The sequence below is a fragment of the Helianthus annuus genome, chromosome 12 (genome assembly GCF_002127325.2).
Source record: "Helianthus annuus cultivar XRQ/B chromosome 12, HanXRQr2.0-SUNRISE, whole genome shotgun sequence".
In the NCBI taxonomy this organism is placed as follows: Eukaryota; Viridiplantae; Streptophyta; class Magnoliopsida; order Asterales; family Asteraceae; genus Helianthus; species Helianthus annuus.
Genome location: NC_035444.2, coordinates 107841220 through 107858778, shown reverse-complemented (window position 1 = coordinate 107858778; position 17559 = coordinate 107841220). Strand labels below are relative to the sequence as shown.

At 44.2% G+C, this 17559-nt stretch overlaps 2 protein-coding genes across 2 annotated transcripts; both read right to left on the bottom strand.

The window, feature by feature from the left end:
- Positions 1–461: 461 nt before the first annotated feature.
- Positions 462–1846, bottom strand: LOC110893533. The gene is made up of 2 exons (XM_022140638.1): positions 1301–1846; positions 462–1154 (listed from the first exon to the last, which is right to left on the bottom strand). Exons 1-2 carry the CDS (start codon positions 1844–1846, stop codon positions 462–464), a joined length of 1239 nt encoding a protein of 412 aa, XP_021996330.1.
- A 6458-nt stretch (positions 1847–8304) lies between these two features.
- On the bottom strand, positions 8305–9062 carry LOC110895929. Its single transcript, XM_022143312.2, has one exon. The coding sequence runs from the start codon at positions 9022–9024 to the stop codon at positions 8479–8481; it is 546 nt and encodes a 181-aa protein (XP_021999004.1). The 5' UTR covers positions 9025–9062; the 3' UTR covers positions 8305–8478.
- Positions 9063–17559: the final 8497 nt, after the last annotated feature.

The following is a 17559-nucleotide window of genomic DNA, read 5'->3' as shown; positions in this document are numbered from 1 at the left end:
TTGGGCTGCTTTAGCCCTGTTTCGCCCCTTGGCCGAGCATTTAGTGTGTTTTTAGTACACCGGTTTACACGTGTATTTGTTGTTGTCGGGTTTGCAGTTTCTTAGGCACGTCTGCCTTAATGCATTGCCCGCAATTTGTCAAAAGGAAAAAGTAGATTGTTCACTGTCATATGTGTTTGGGGGTCTTAGGCCTCCAGTACATGATTATACAAAAGATGTTTTCCTGGGACATGCCTTAGCTAATTGCTAATTTTTACAAAAGTGGCGTCTAATCCGTTTTTATTAGTCCCTCCTGGAGGTGAACTTGCATCTTACATGTAGTATTTCCGGAGTTGCATGAGGTTCCAGGTCCTTGGAATCTCATTTCCCTGGAGTGTCTCCAGCTTGCAGGTTCTCTTGCCGTTGGCCCAAGTGACTCTATAGGGTCCCTCCCAGTTAGGTCCCAATTTCCCAGTGTTTTCCTATAGGCTGGCTTCGTTTGCCCTTAGGACCAGGTCTCCGGGTATCAGATTGAGCCTCTTCATTCTGGAGTTGTAGTAGCTTTCCAGTTGTTTCTTGTATTTGGCCTCCCTCACCGCAGCTATCTCCCTCCTTTCTTCGAGGAGGTTGAGGTTCATTCGAAGGTCCTTCTCATTTTCAGCCTCTCGTAGCTTCATTCTTGCCGTGGGTGACCCACTCTCAGCAGGGATGACAGCCTCAGTCCCGTAAGTTAGGCTGAAGGGGGTCTCCCTGTTGCAAACCTTGGGAGTGGTCCTGTATGCCCATAGTACGAAAGGAAGCTCCTCCAACCATCCTTTCTGTTTTCTTCCCAGCCTTCCATTCATTCCTTTGATTACACTTTGGTTTGCTCTTTCCACTAGGCCATTGCTCTGGGCATAAGTGACTGAGGTAAAAACTTGGCGGATATGCATTTGTTCACACCACAGCCTGAAAGGTTTTCCTGCGAACTGTACCCCGTTATCACTCACCAGTTCCATTGGTACCCCAAACCTGCATATGATGTTGTCCAGGACGAATCGCTTCATTTGTTCTCCTGTGATTTTGGCCAGGGGCCTCGCCTCGACCCACTTGGTGAAGTAATCAATGGCAACTACCACATACTTGACCCATCCTGGACCTTCTAGGAATGACCCAATAATGGCTATAGCCCACTTCTGGAATGGCCAAGATGTTGATACGGGTATCATGGGGTGTTTGTGGCGGTGTGTCATGGGAGCATGCACTTGACAATTATCACATTTCTTGATTTCCTCTGACGCTGTCTCGTACAATCTGGGCCAATAAAACCCGCATTCATTACCTTGGCTACAACTGTTCTTGGTCCTGAGTGCATGCCACAAATTCCCTCGTGTATTTCTCGTACCACGTATTTGGCTTCCTCATTGTCAACACATTTTAAAGATGGACCCAAGTACGACCTTCGGTAGAGCTCCCCATCTATCAATTTGTATTGCAAGGCCCTTACCCTTACCTTGCAGGCTGCCCAATCGCCCTCCTGTAGTGTCCCGTCCCTGAGGAACTTCAGAATTGGTGTCATCCAGGTTTCCTGAACGTTATCGACCATTGCTACTTCCTCCGTTGTGATGGAGGGGGAGGTCAGGACTTCCACCTTGACTTCCCTTGCCAAGTGGTCGAAGGCCACGGAGGCTAGCTTGCTAAGGGCATCGGACTTTCTGTTTCTTCCTCGAGAGATGTATTCATGTTTGAAAGTGTTGAAGGTGTCGGCCAATTTTTTCACCCTCTCTACGTATTGGGCCATCGAGCTGTCATTCGCTTCATATTCCCCGTGATATTTCTTAGCTACCAGCTGTGAATCGGTGTTAGCTTCAACGTGTCTTGCCCTCATCTTTTTTGCTAGCCTCAGCCCGACTATAAGGGCCTTATACTCTGCCGTGTTATTGGTGTTTTCGAAATCCAGTCTGATGGCATATGTCAGTTCGACCCCCTCGAGGCTGATCAGTGTGATCCCTGCCCCGCTTCATTTCTCACTTGAAGCCCCGTCTGTGAATAGTTTCCATACTGCTTCGTCCTCCTTCTTCTACTCTTCCTCCTCCAGGTTTTTCCATTTAAGAAGTTCTTTCTCCTCTTCCTCAGGGACTTCTGCCAAAAAGTCCGCCAGTATTTGCTCTTTTGTTGCAGTTCTTGCTTTGTACTCTAGCGAGTGTTCCCCTAGCTCAACGGCCCATTTAGCCAATCGGCCAGAGAGTTCTGGTCTCCTAAGGACCTTTTGAAGCTGTAGGTCCGTCAACAGTGTGATCTTGTGTGCTTGGAAATATCTCCAGAGCCTCTGGGAGGTGAAGACAAGTGCCAGGGTTAGTTTTTCTAGTGGCATGTAACGCTCCTCCGGACCCTTGAGGGTTCTGCTGATGAAGTATATGGGTATTTGTTTCTCTACCTTTTCCACCATCATCACTGCACTGATCGTCGTCTTAGACGCAGACATGTATAATAGTAGTTCCTCCCCAGGGACTGGGGTGGCTAAGGTTGGGAGCTTGCAGATGTAGTCTTTCATCTCTCGAAAGGCTGCCTCAGCTTCCTGAGTTCACTTGAACTTGTTTGTCTAGAGACAGTCCTTCAGAACTTTCATGAAAGGGAGAGTTATGTCGGCTACTTTGGACAAGAAACAATTAAGGGCTATCAGCCTCCCGTTCAGTTGTTGAATATCTTTTATGGGTCTGGGGGACCGCATTTCGGCCACTGCCTGGGTGTTTTTTGGGTTTGACTTGATTCCCCCCTTGATAACTGCTACCCCTAAGAACTTCCCTTCTTCCACCCCGAAGCAACAGGTTTAACTTCATATTTACATCTTGCATGGTTTGTATGGTCTCGGCTATGTCCTCTATCATGGCCATTTCAGTGAGGCTTTTTATGACAATATCATCAACATACACTTCCAAGTTTCTTCCCCGCTGTTCTCTAAAAAGGGTGTTCATAAACCTTTGGTACGTGGCTCCTGTGTTTTTTAGCCCGAATGGCATTTTGGTGTAATAAAAGGTTCCTTCGTCTGTGATGAATGCGGTTTCTCCTCGTTCTTTAGCGACATTTGAATCTGGTGGTACCCCTTGTATGCGGCAAGAAAGCACTTCAGAGGATACTGAGACAGGGAGTCCACCTGGACGTCTATCAACGGAAGGGGGTAGCAGTACTGGGGACATGCTTTGTTCAGATCCTGAAAGTCTATGCACATCCTCCACCCTCCGTCTTTCTTTTTGACCATGACGGGATTGGCAATCCAGGAAGGGTACTTGACCTCCCTTACTATTCCAGCCCTGAGCAACTTCCTTATTTCTTCGCATGGAACCCTTCTTTTACTAGGACCCATGCTCTGTTTCTTCTGCTTGACTGGTTGTACCCAGCTGTAAGTATTGAGCCTACGCTCAGTCAGACTCCTCGGGATTCCGGTCATGTCTCCATGTTGGAACGCGAATACGTCTATGTTTAGGAGGAGCGGCTCCTTGAGAGCAATTTTACATTTGTCACTGAGGTAGCTGCCTACCTTTATCGTTTGCTCTGGAAACCTGTCACAGAGGGCCCATTCTTCGATTCCATCCTTTTGTGATCTCTCTACCACCTCCCCTTCTAAGACTGAGGATATTACCTCGTAGGAAGACTTCACCTAAGCTAAACCCTTGGGTGTTTGAAACACCAGGGCTCCATGGGGGTTTGAGGCCTGTGCTTGTAGGTCCCTGATACCTGGCCTACCTAGGATTGCATTGTATTTGGAGGATGCCCGGACCATGGTGAAAGTGAGGGTTATGGTCCGGACCCGATCTCCTACTCCAACTGTGAACGGGAGCCTAATCTTCCCCAAGGGATGGGATACACCGTTGTTGGCACCTACCAGGGGGATCGAGTCTTCTTCCAATCTGTCCCTGACATCTCTATCAAATCTTAAGAAACAGTGCTCGTAGATCACCTCGAATCTACTCCCTCCGTCCACATGTATCCGGGCCACCTTGTGACCGACTATGACTGCTGAGATGTTGAGAGGGAGCCTCTGTACCTCGTGATCCTCTAGGCGTGGCATCAGTATAGGGGCCTTCATGCAGTCTAGGGGGCCAATACCCTCGCCTTGACACTTCTGGTGGGGTCGTATTCATCTCTCCTTCTAATCATGTCAACGTATGCCCTCTCTGGTTCCTTTGTATCATTTCCCTTCCTTTCTCCCCCTTCTTTAATTTCTTTAACCAAATGTGCCAGCTTACCTGTTTTCACTGCAACTTCTATCTCTCTTTTCAGGTACATGTAATCATCGGTCTTATGGCCGTAACCCTTGTGGAATTCACAATACTCGTTTGGCTGGGCTTTCGGTCCCGGATTTATATGGGGAGGCTTAGGGAAAGAGTTATTTACCTTTTCCGTAGCCAATATTTCACTTGGGTTTTGGTAAGAGGGGTAAAACTGTCAGAATAGGGTGCTAACCCTCTACCCCGAGGTCTATATGGGGAGTATGTTGGTTTCATCCTGTCATGCTGTGTTTTATCGAAAGTTATTTTTTGGGGATATGGTGTACCTTTTTCTAGAAGCTTTGATGCAGGGTTGGTTCTCCGGGCCGGGACATCCATCTCCTTGGCCTTTGGACCGTGTCTTTGCCCCTGACGAAAACTCTAACTCGATCCATAAGGTTGTCAAACGTGGGTGGGAACTCCTCACCTAGCTTTTCACATAATTGGGTGTGCTTCAACCCGCTGATGAAGCTGCTAATCTTCATCACCTCGGGGACATCTTTAATGTTCATACTCTCTTTAACGAACCTCTCCATGTATTAGTCCACCCTTTCATTGTCCCGTTGCCGTTTGTGCATGATTTCATTGGGGTTCTTAATCACCTTTCTCTGCTGACTGAAGTTCCTCAGGAACTTCTCGCTCAGCTCCTCGTAGTTGTCTATTCCTCCGAGAGAGAGGTTGTCGAACCAGAGTCTGGCCCCCTCTGTCAGGTCTGGACGAACATGTGGCACCAAGTGGGCATAGGCCATCGCCCCAGTTGTCCTGCACCCTTGAAGGCGTGCAGGTGATCCTCCGGGTTTTTTGTCCCATCGTATCTGTCGAAGTTCAAGGGCAGTTTGAGCTTTGGAGGCATGGGTGCCTCGACAATCCTTTTGGTGAACTTCGAGACTTCAGCCAGATCTCGAGGCAAATAGGGTTGGTCCAACCCGCTGTCATCTTGATTTTCCTTTTCTTTTCCCTTCTGTCCTTATCCTCTTATAAGGTCTTCCCTTTCATCTGACGTCATTTGCCTCAGGGCCGTCATGAAGGTTCCTAAGGAATCGGGGTTATCATTTTTGTTTTGTGGGCAAGCCTCTCCCTTTCTTGGTGGGGTGTCGAAGGACAACCTGGCTTTGAGGCTCTCCAGCCTCTCTTGCCTCTCTAAGTCCTCAAGGTGTTTCTCAAGTTCTTCTTTGTGCATGGCTAAAAAGTCCGGTGTGATGGTGTTTCTTTTCTCTGAGGCTCCCACCTGGCCTTCATTCTCTTCTTCATGAGTGATGTCTTCTATTAAGACTGCATCGTTGGTGCCCTGTACCGTCTTGATGGTTTGTGAGCTAGGAGATGGTGTTGCCATGTCGTCTTTTTCGGATGATGGGTTCTTACAACGTCGGTGGTTGTTTGAGTGGGAAAATCAGTCGGACTAAGTCCCACGGATGGCACCAATGTCGAGTACTCAGGTCACTGATGACTTCCAAAGAATCTCGCTGACGTTGCAATACCCATGTTTCCGTCTCCTACAAGAAAGAAAACCGTTAGCCTTGTCATGGAAGGCCCCGGGGGGGGGGGGGGGGGGGGGGGGTCCATGACCAAGCTCCAGCGTGAGAGTAAGTAAACTTGCAGGTAAAAATGAGAAGCTTATTCCGACGAGTATTGCCGTAGGAATATTCTCCTTGGTGTGGATCCTTATATGTGAGTTATTACGTCGGAATAAATGAGGTTGTAGAACATTTAGTGAGAGTTTTCTTGAGGGTTAAGGGTTGTCACTTACCTTCCTTATATAAAGGAGATCACTTATCTCCCTTGGAAAATGGTGCCTGGATAATTTAACGGCATTCTGCTGCCTTTGGGGGACTCAGACACAAGACTCAGACACGTGTCTGAGTCCCAACGGTGAGATCAGAGGTTTCAATTAATGAAGCCAGCTCAACTGTACTATGTTTCCGGCGACTTCTTCTTCCTTATCAATCAGGCATTTAATGCCTTACAGCGTCCTTGGACCCTTTTTCCTTTTTCCCACTTATATGAGATCCTCATTTAAGAGATGTGAGCCATGGCCTTGCTAATTGGGCCTAGATGATAAGAGCCCAAGACGGGTTATGTTGGGCTACCAACTGGACCCGTCGTCAACATTTAATCTTGCCTAATTAAGAAATGTCTAAAAATGAAGCTTAATCAAACTATTTTTATAACCGAAAATCTGAACAGTAAACAATTACGAGAAACCATCTCGTATTATACAAATACGTAAATTAACACACTTATGCCATATAATAGAGTTAATTACATAGTTAGTCCCTGTGGTTTGCCCAAAATAACATACTTAGGTACTAATAGTTTAAAATCACCTTCTAGGGTATTAACTTTTCATTTTGTAACGTTTGGAGGTATTAACTTCTAGGGTATTAACATAGTTAGTCCCTGTGGTTTGCATAAAATAACATACTTAGATACTAGTAGAATGTTATTTTAAACCTACAAATAACGTTAATACCTCCAAACGTTACAAAATGAAAAGTTAATGCCCTAGAATGTGATTTTAAACTATTAGTACCTAAGTATGTTACTTTGGGCAAACCACAGGGACTAACTATGTAATTAACTCCATATAATATAACTATAAAGCTATTTACATCTTTAGATTCGTTGTGACCTCGACGCAACAAGTACCTCCATCTTTAGACTCATCGCCTCAACGCATCAATTGTCTACATCATTATTGTCACCCAAGCAGCAGCAACCGCCTACATGGCTACATCATTAACATCTCTAGCAGTGGCGGAACTAGCCCATTAAATCAGGGGTATCCCTAAAAAAAATTTTTACCGCGCAATAAACAATATGAAAAAAACGATAATAAATAAATTATTAAGAAAAAGACGATAAATAAATAAAGTAAAATAAGTGCCTAATAAATTTGTCCTTTTTTTCATAGCTTGAAATCGTTTAATCATATCGTCGTCTTTTACTTTAAATAACAAATACCTAAGCAGGGGCGGAACGACCGGAACCAGTGTTATCGCAGCAGCAAACAACAGGGTTGTGGATTCTTTTATCGAACTGGTGTTATTGGCAGCAGCAAAACAATAGACCAGTGCGTAAAGGATGACCAACGACGTTTGGTTTTCTTCCAGAACCTAAGCGACGATAAGAAAGAATGCCTCCATACGTATTTTTGTGTTTTTTTTAGCTAACTAATCACTTGGGCTTATCTAATCAATTGAGTTATTGTTTCAATCGGGCTCCCTTATTTTATAAGTTTAGGTTGGTTAGGGGTATCCTTGTAGGTATCTTTCGTATAAAACCCAAAAAAATATATAAAAAATACACTACGCATACGAATTTCAGCCGTAGCCCGAGCTACGGCTCACATACCTTTAGTTCCGCCCCTGATCTCTAGGATGTTGTGCATCACACATAAACCCTTAGACCTTGTGTAGTCATAAAGCCCATTTGAGGGCGTTATACGACACGTGGCGAAATGCGTAAGAGAGTGGCATTATGGGGCGTTATATCAAAATAGGGTGTAGTGGTAAGGGGATTATATAAAGCCCTTCAATATACATACATATGTATGTATATATTTGAATGATATCAGCACTTTTCTTAATCAACACATTGAAATCAAAAGGAAGATCCAAATAAAGAATTAAATGTTTGTTAGCATATTTATAGGGAATTCAATATAACTGATATTATTTAGGATATTATTTTATCATTTTCTTTATAATTGGTTAAATGTCACGTGATACTTTTTAAATGATTCTTACAATTTGTATTCGAAATGTAATTTGTATTTGATTCTACTCCTTTACAAATATGTAAGTTAACAAACTTATGCCATATAATACAAAGCTATTTACATCTTTAGATTCGTTGTGACCTCGACGCAACAACTACCTCCATCTTTAGACTCACCGATGCCTCAACGCATCAATTGTCTACATCGTTACTCATCGTCACCCAAGCAGCAGCAACCGACTACCTGGCTACATCATTAACATCTCTAGGATGTTGTGCATCACACACAAACCCTTATACTCATTCTAATCTTAGGCTCTCATACACATCTCAAAACTATTTAATGAAACAAATCTTACACTTAGTAATAAAACACTTGTATTCAAAGTAAAAACACATATATGATCATCAATACAAGGAAATTTACATCTGTTAATCTACCCTCCAACTATACGAATCCAGTAAACTAAAGTAGTCCATAAGAAGTCAACTACCAAACATGAACCCTAAGATTTTTATTTTCCTGATGACATTTTCAAAACATTTTATAATTCATCTTCTTACCAGTCAAATTAAAAGACCCTGTCTGTCTAAACCCCATATGTTGATTACTATTATCATCATCATAAGCAGCAGTAGCTCCACCGGAGTCCCCCATCATCGTAAAATACGGCTGGTTATTCGGTAGCCGGAACTCCATGTTATGGCTTTCATTAAGACGCATACCCTCACTGAATCCAGTAGAAGTAGTGTTGTAAGTATTTAAAACCTGATGAGCTGAACTAACCGGAAACGGTACGGAACTGTCGTCGCCGCCACCAGTGTTGCAACCACCGGTGAACCGTTGAACCATGGCACGAAAGTTGGTAGTATCAGTGTTGAGTAAGGTGGTGGGAGTTTTCCGGGAAGCCCGGGACCGTTTACGGGCGATGGTGGGTCGCGTAACTCGGTTGAGGTGATTCGAGCCAGTAGGGTTAGGGTTGGGTGAGGTGACCACTGGGGTCACATGATCAGTGGTTTGCACCGTCGGTGGCTGGTTGTTTTGGTGGAACTGTAGCCATGGGTTATTGGATCCTGACATTGTTCCACTCAAACCGTACTAAAAACGCAAGGAATTATATGGTGAAATATTGATGAATTTTAAAGGGATTGGATGGTTAGTCGTTGGTCAAATTATTGACTTTTCCGGCAGGAGGAGGTGGTGGCACGTGGGGATCGATGTCGGATATTTTGTTGACTTTGTTTGGTCATTTATGATGTTCTGGAAGCTTTTACACTTACCGGCTTACTTAGAAACTACCTAACATAAGACCATGGGTATAGGGTTTGGGTTGGGGCGTGGGTTGGCTGAAAACGTCCAAGCAACTACCTCGGGGACTTGGGTTGAGGCGTGGGTTTGAAGCCGGGCGTAGAGCGGGCTATTAAGTGACATGGCAGGCTCTCAATGGCCAAACCAAACTCATGCCCCCAACCCAAGCCCGCCCCACCATACCCCATGGGCGTGGGTTTGAGTGGTGGGGGGCTCCCATTCCACGTGTCAACAAATGCCCCAACCCAAGCCCCATCATATCCCACGGCCTAAGCCAGGCTCATATCTTAGGTTAAGACGGCTATTGGCGAAGCTTGACCCTCCGTTTTTTTTTTCCGAAACGGGGGGCGAAAACATATATACCTAAAAAATTCTATACAAAGTTAATGTTCATAACACTACGTGGGTTAATATTTGTGGGTAACCCTATTTGGGGACCGTTTAGCTTTTGCGTTCGTAAAACTTGAGACCGGCTTACAATTGCTAGTTTTGCAACTACTTTGTGACAGGGTATTTTTTTCTTATCATGTGTACTTGAGGGAAGTGGTGTCAACACGGAGTTCCATTGTTGATTGTGTCTGGTTAAAACACATGTTTTCATGTTAGTGTTAGTGAATATTCAAGAAGTTAAGCACCAAACCTTTTTTTAGCATCGAGTATCACCCTAAGACTTTTGATAAGAGTGAATGCACAATACATACACTCAAAGATACATTGAGTGCGTGCATTATTGGTTTCGTGGGCGGCTTAGATACATATTTGCCTTTGGCAACGTTATCAGGAATAACAACTACCATTTTGGTGGCGATGCCCTATTGATGATGTTGGGATTGAACCCTACAAAGGAACAGTTGATAAAGCCAAAACTGGTTCAGATCAGTGGATCCATAATAAGCAGTTGTTTGCAACAGATCTTTCCCCTTGACAGTGGCTCTTAACATCTGATAGACTCAAAAACAGCTCTTCACAACTGCTGCTGACCTAAAGACTGATGAAGACTAAAGTGCTGATGATCAATCTACTGATATGTCTCAAGTACTGCTAAAGACCAAAGCACTGCTGGAGCTATAGCAGTGGAATGAAGAATCGGTGTTTTACTTATCTTTTGTATATGTAATCGTAGTTAGTAGTCAGTGGTTGTATAGATCAATAGTTAGAGTTTGTTAGGAGGTTAGATGTCACTTTCATGGTGACGTCAGCCAAAGATGCTCAGTGGTTGTTCTGTACTATAAATAAAACAGTACCCTGTACTGTTCTGGTAGTTCTTTTCACACAAGTCATTTTGTACGAACAATCAAGTGAGGCTCAGGCTGAGGGGGAGATTAGTGCATGCATGCATTGTAATTGATCTTTGTAATAAATACAATCATTTGATTATATGTCAAACATGTTTGCTTAAAACTTATTTTTCCATTGATTGTGTGTTGAAAGTTTATTCCATTTATTCCGCTGCAATTAATCTCTGCTTCATCTTCATTATAATTAAACAAACACAATCAAAAGAAACTCAGATCCTAACAGATGATGTTCGGTAGGAAGTGTTAGTTTCCAATCTGTTGGGTGAAGTCTGTCAACATGAACTTCGTAGTAGAGAAATTGTGATTGCTACCACTCGAAATGACATTCGACTAAATTCATGCACATCTTGAAGCCGCTCATGTTAGAGAAAAGTCTTATGCTAACAAAAGACAATGGTTAAGTCAATTCCAAGTTGGAGATGGTGGAATTTCGTCTTCTCATGAAAAGGTGTGATTCAATTTTGAAAACAGTGGATGTTTGTGCCCATTAAAGTAGCGCGAGTTAGAAATGGGGCGTACTACTTGTAGTTGCCTAATGAATTTAATAAATTCAATAACACGTTCCATGTATCGTGTTTAAAATAGTATTAGCCTACGTATGATTGGACAAGATGGTGATTGAAGGTGAAATTGAACTAGTTTTATAACATGTGCGCGTCTACCACCGGACCGATCATCCCCGTCAAAGGTCGAACGATAGTCACCGAAGGTAAGACGCCATCGGACCGAGTCGGACGACCTAAACAGGAGCGATCGACCTAGGGGATCTTCCCTAACTAACTTGGGGCCCACAACTCTAACTGCCTGACAGTGACTGTTTTGGCCATAACTACCACGCCACGTCAACATACCCAAAAGGTATAAATAACCCACTAAGACTTTCCAAAAGGAGTAATCGCTACTTTCTCTCTCTAACTCATCTCTCTCTCCCTGACTTACTCCATTTTCTCCCATACTTATTCTCACGCCCGAGCTTGGTCACAGAGAGACCCCCTCCCCTGTGACGAGGCTAACGGTGTCTTTTCTTCTTGGTTGTGATCTTTCAGGTTGCAGCAAAAGACTTTCTGAGGCTCTTACACAGTTAGCTCGGACCAACTGGTAAATGAGTCTTCATTGGCGCCATCCCCTCGGATTCACAAGACTCTTATTCCCAATTCGCTCCACGAAAGCTATGGCTTCCTCTATACCGTCTTTTGACATATCATAGCAGGTAGCACCTTGTCTGCAGTAATCGTTTCTACGGTTCCCTGTGGATACCACTGCTTTCCATGGTTCAGTAGTGGCTCCTTTGACCATGAGTTCTGTAATCTCCACCTCAGTCACTACTCCAGCCTCTACGGCTTTACCTTAGTTTGATAACACATTTTTGCTTCGAAATGTGTGTCACACCCCCAAAAATCCACACGCGGAGTAGCACCGCTTGGAGGCGTGACTGACCAGGATCAAGCCATCAATCATATTGAACATAGCATAATATAAATAAGATAATTCGTAAAACCCAAATCAATACGATTGATGTTCTAAACCAAACATAGTATCAATAGCGGAAGCGTAATAATGAAAATCCAAAGTAAAGTTATAAGTTCAATTGTTTAGCATAATGTCTACGATCCGAATCCCACAACGACCTGCTCCTCCTTGTGCAAGCTCCAAAAGTACCTAAGGTCCTGCAAGGCATGCAGCAGAGAGTCAACAACTATTTGAGCGAGTTCACAGTGCATAGTTCAGTAATAGTAATAGTATGAATAGCATTATGTTCGTTCGTTATGTCATGTATTGTAATGGTTTCCATCGCGGCCTCCCAGGCAGGTATGCGAAGATTAGGGGATGTTATTCCCAAGTATTCTAGACTAGGTTTAATTGTATCGCGGCCTACCAGGCAGGTGTGCGAAGATGTTAGTAAGTTTAGTTCGCGGCCTTCCAAAGGCAGGTGTGCGAAGTCAATCATAATATCGCGGCCAACCCTTGGCAGGTGTGCGAAGATCAGTTCAATAAGTGTTACTAGTCTAGTCGTATTCTCATCGTTAGGTTCTATCAACTGAGTATGTACAATAAAGTAATCCAATCCCATTCCCACCCTGGGAACCCCATGCCTTGGCTGTGTGAACTCACCTTGGTTTGCTCAGTATGCTAAAGTTAAGTGCTCACAATTTATCAGTCAAGTCCTATATTATGCACGTATGTTCAGTCAGTATATGTTCGTAATGTTTCTCATGCAGCTTGCATCACAGTATTATCACAAAGTGTGTTTGGCAGTTAAACATCATATATCACGTAAGCAGTTAATCAAGTTCGTGCAATTCCAGCTTTACATAAATGTTTCTCAAGTTTGTTCTAACATGTGTATTCATTAATATACATGACAAAGTTAACCACTTAACAGGATTATCATACACAACAGGAACAGTAAACTGACAGAGTTTGTCAACTAGTAGAGTTAACAGAAGTAACGGATCACTGTTCAGAATGTATGACTAAAACACATGCAACGAAATCATGTTCTGTTGAAATCACAATGCATGGCGAAAACACTTAGTGGGCCGAAAATACTAGATGGGCCGAAATCACTTATAGCCGAAAACCATTGGGCCGAAAACATCACTTGGGCCGAAAACACTTAGGGCCGAAAACACTTATGTGTTTTCGTTGAGAACAGGGATTTCGTGGGGGGGGGGGTTTCACCAGCTACATCGCTTACCATCATCATCAGTTACGTTAAACACAGAAGACATAATGATCATCTACAATACGCCGACTTCACCATATAATCATTCAGTCATATTAATTTATGCGATCATCCATACATACAAAGCATTAATACGAAATCATTCAGTCCTGAATTCATATGATTATTATACATTAAATTGAATATACGTTGAGATCTATCCAAATATTATCACAACATCAGATCTATTCCTCATGATTCATGACAGAAACATCCAATCCACCTATTCATTATTATGCTATCACTCGATCATGTTTATTACACGAAACCGTATTCAATCACCTAATACCGTATCCAACATGAATCAAAACATCACATAAAATCACAGAATCATGATTTCAATTTCACAATATACGATGATAACAGACAATCAATCCCGAGCGGGTTAGACACTAACCGAGATACAAAGCCAACAGGTTGATTCAGAAGGAAGGTTCCAAAGGATTGCAGTCGTTGGCACTCCGTTGAAGAGGTGTTCTAGGGTTTTCGATTAAACTCTAGTAGTAGAGGTTATAACAGAATGCTATAGTTCGCTACTGGGCCAAAGCCCAGTTCCTGTTTTCGCCAGCCCATATTCAGACGAAAACACCAAGGTGTTTTCACCAAATGGTGTTTTCGTGGGGTAAAGGTATTTGGCAAGGGAGGTATTTTCGGCTAGAGATCCATGTTTACTAATAACTATACTACTCACATAACATACACTAGCAAATATACAACTGTATATCCATAAAGACACGTATGTTGCACACAAATAAAACATATCATTCATAACACGATTTATCATATTACAAACGTGTTCCGTTGCGAAACAACTAGTCGTGTAAACAAACAATCCAAACAATAACGTGCAATAAATGCGAAGATAGAAATCGTGGAAATTCGAGTTGTCACATTATCCCCAACTTAGAAGAAATTTCGTCCCGAAATTTGGTACGCACTCACTGAGGAAGCTAGGTAAGTTGTATCGTTCACTGGTTTTCCTGGGGTGTTCGTGTTCCCAGGTGTACTCTGGGCCACGACGGGAGTTCCAACGAACTCGAACAAGAGGGATTCTCTTGTGTTTGAGGATCTTCACATCCCGGTCCGTGATCTCAACTGGTTCCTCGACGAACTGCAACCGCTCGTCGATACTGAGTTCCTTAAAAGGAACGATAAGGGTCTCATCTGATAGGCACTTCTTCAGATTCGACACGTGAAAGACATTGTGAACTGCACCGAGTTCAGCTGGTAGGTTCAATCTGTAGGCTACTGGGCCTATTCTTTCTATGATCTCGAATGGTCCGACATACCGCGGATTTAGTTTGCCCCGTTTGCCAAAACGTACCACACCCTTCCAGGGTGAGACTTTAAGTAAAACCCGGTCCCCGACCTGAAATTCCAACGGTTTCCTACGCTTATTCGCGTATGCTTTCTGACGGTCGCGTGCTGCCGCCATGCGTTGTCGTATCTGCGCAATCTTTTCCGTGGCGTCCACTACAATCTCTGGACCCGTAATCTGACTATCCCCCACCTCTGCCCAACAGAGAGGTGACCGGCATTTACGCCCGTACAATGCCTCGAATGGAGCGGCTTGAATGCTGGTGTGATAGCTGTTATTATATGAAAACTCCACCAGAGGGAGATGTTTTTCCCAGCCATTGCCGAAGTCAATAACACTTGCCCGAAGCATGTCTTCAAGAGTTTGGATCGTTCGCTCAGACTGCCCATCCGTCTGAGGATGATATGCTGTGCTCATGTCTAACCGTGAGCCGAAAGATTTATGCATCGCTTGCCATAGCTCTAACGTGAATCGTGCATCCCGATCCGAAATGATGGAGGTGGGCACCCCGTGCCTCGAAACAACTTCTTTAAGATAGACATCTGCGAGAGTGGAGAACTTATCCGTTTCCTTTATAGCCAGGAAGTGTGCAGACTTGGTGAGTCGATCCACGATCACCCATATGGTATCATTCCCCCGCTGGGATCTAGGTAAGCCTGTAACGAAATCCATGGAAATTTCTTCCCATTTCCATTGCGGTATCTTAGGTTGTTGAAGTAGACCCGCTGGTTTCTCATATTCCACCTTGACTTTTGCACATGTCAAACACTTGCCGACGTAAGTAGCGATGTGGGCCTTCATACTAGGCCACCAATATGTTGTTTTGAGATCGTGGTACATTTTATCCGACCCTAGATGTACCGAGTAGCGAGACTTGTGAGCTTCGTCCATTACCAGCTCGCGTAAACCGCCAAAAAGTGGGACCCAAATACGCCCCGCTACATAGTAGGCGTCGTCTTCCTTTTGTTCCATTCGTTGCCTTGAGCCGCGTAAGGCTTCAGCCTTGACGTTTTCGGGTTTCAATGCTTCTATCTGAGCAGTTCGTATCTGTGCAGGAAGACCGGACTGAATAGTGAGCTGCAAGGCTCGTACGCGTCTAGGTAGAGTGTCTTTCTGGCTGAGAGCATCAGCCACCACATTGGCTTTGCCTGGATGATACTTGATGGCGCATTCGTAATCGTTCAGAAGTTCAACCCATCTCCGTTGACGCATGTTCAAATCCTTTTGCTTAAGGATATGCTCGAGACTCCTGTGATCGGTGTAAATTGTGCACCTGGTACCGTACAGGTAGTGTCGCCATATCTTAAGCGCGAAAACAACAGCTCCCAGCTCTAAATCGTGCGTCGTATAATTCCGTTCAAGAACTTTGAGTTGTCGCGAAGCGTAGGCAATAACTTTATCCCGCTGCATCAATACACAACCAAGCCCCTGTATCGACGCGTCACAATAAACCACGAAGTCATCTGTGCCCTCCGGCAATGAGAGAATAGGTGCGCTGCAAAGCCTATCCTTTAGGTACTGAAAAGCGGTCTCTTGGGAATCTCCCCAACGGTAGGTGACACCTTTCTGTGTCAACATAGTGAGCGGCTGTGCGATCTTGGAGAAGTCTTTGATGAACCGTCTGTAGTAACCCGCCAAACCCAAGAATTGGCGTATTTCCGTTGGTGTACGCGGTGCAGGCCAGTTCCTGATCGAATCTACCTTGGATGGATCGACATGAATCCCATCCCTGTTCACCACATGGCCTAAGAAGTGGACTTCACGAAGCCAGAAGTCGCATTTGGAAAACTTGGCGTACAATTGCTCCTTTCGAAGAAGTTCCAAAATCAATCGTAGGTGATGTTCGTGCTCCTCTTGACTCTTGGAGTAAATCAGAATGTCGTCGATGAAAACGATGACGAACTTGTCTAGATAGGGTTTGCACACCCTGTTCATAAGGTCCATAAATACGGCAGGCGCGTTCGTTAACCCAAATGGCATGACTAGAAACTCGTAGTGACCGTAGCGAGTTCTGAATGCGGTTTTAGAGACGTCCTCATCCCGGACTCTCAGCTGATGATACCCTGACCTCAAGTCTATCTTGGAGTAGTAACTCGACCCCTGCAACTGGTCGAATAAGTCGTCTATACGCGGAAGATGATAACGGTTCTTCACCGTCACCTTGTTTAGTTCACGGTAGTCGATGCACATTCTGAACGTACCGTCTTTCTTCTTCACAAATAACACTGGAGCTCCCCAAGGCGAAGAGCTTGGACGAATAAAGCCCTTTTCCAAGAGCTCTTGTAGTTGCTTTGACAGTTCTTCCAGCTCGGTTGGAGCTAAACGATACGGTGCGCGGGCTATCGGTGCTGCTCCAGGAGCTAACTCAATCTGGAACTCGACTTGGCGATGAGGTGGTAAACCGGGTAAATCTTCAGGAAACACCTGAGGAAAGTCACGTACAACTGGAATATCCTCCAGCTTCTTTTCATTTGCTGATGCGTCAGTGACAAGTGCCAGAATTGCAGTGTGCCCCTTTCGTAAACATTTCTGCGCCTTTAAGAAAGAAATGATGCCAACCACAGCACCACTCTTGTCGCCTTGAACTTCGAGAGGTTCTCGACTAGAACGAGGAATACGAATGACCTTTTCCTTGCATAAAATCTCTGCGTGATGTTGGGATAACCAATCCATACCGATGACAACGTCGAAGCTACCCAAAACTATGGGTATAAGATCAATCGAGAAGGTCTGACCAGCTAAAATGATGCTACAACCCTTGATTACGTGTGCGGCTTCTACGCTCTTACCATTTGCTAACTCTACGACATGTTTAGTGTTTAGGGGTGTTGGTGTACGTTTTAACAGTTTACTCATTTTCAAGGACATATAACTTGTATCAGCACCCGAATCAAATAAGACAGTAACGTAAATATCGTCGAGAAGAAACTTACCCCTAACCACGTTGGGATCATTCATGGCGTCGC

Bases quoted from the DNA above. Each gene is read 5' to 3' on its own strand.
- LOC110893533 (XM_022140638.1), bottom strand. From the start codon at position 1,846: ATGAGGGCAAGACACGTTGAAGCTAACACCGATTCACAGCTGGTAGCT. The intron at 1,155-1,300 runs GTAATGAATGCG...TGGCCATTCCAG, and splicing joins CAAGAACAGTTGTAGCCAAG to AAGTGGGCTATAGCCATTAT.
- LOC110895929 (XM_022143312.2), bottom strand. From the start codon at position 9,024: ATGTCAGGATCCAATAACCCATGGCTACAGTTCCACCAAAACAACCAG.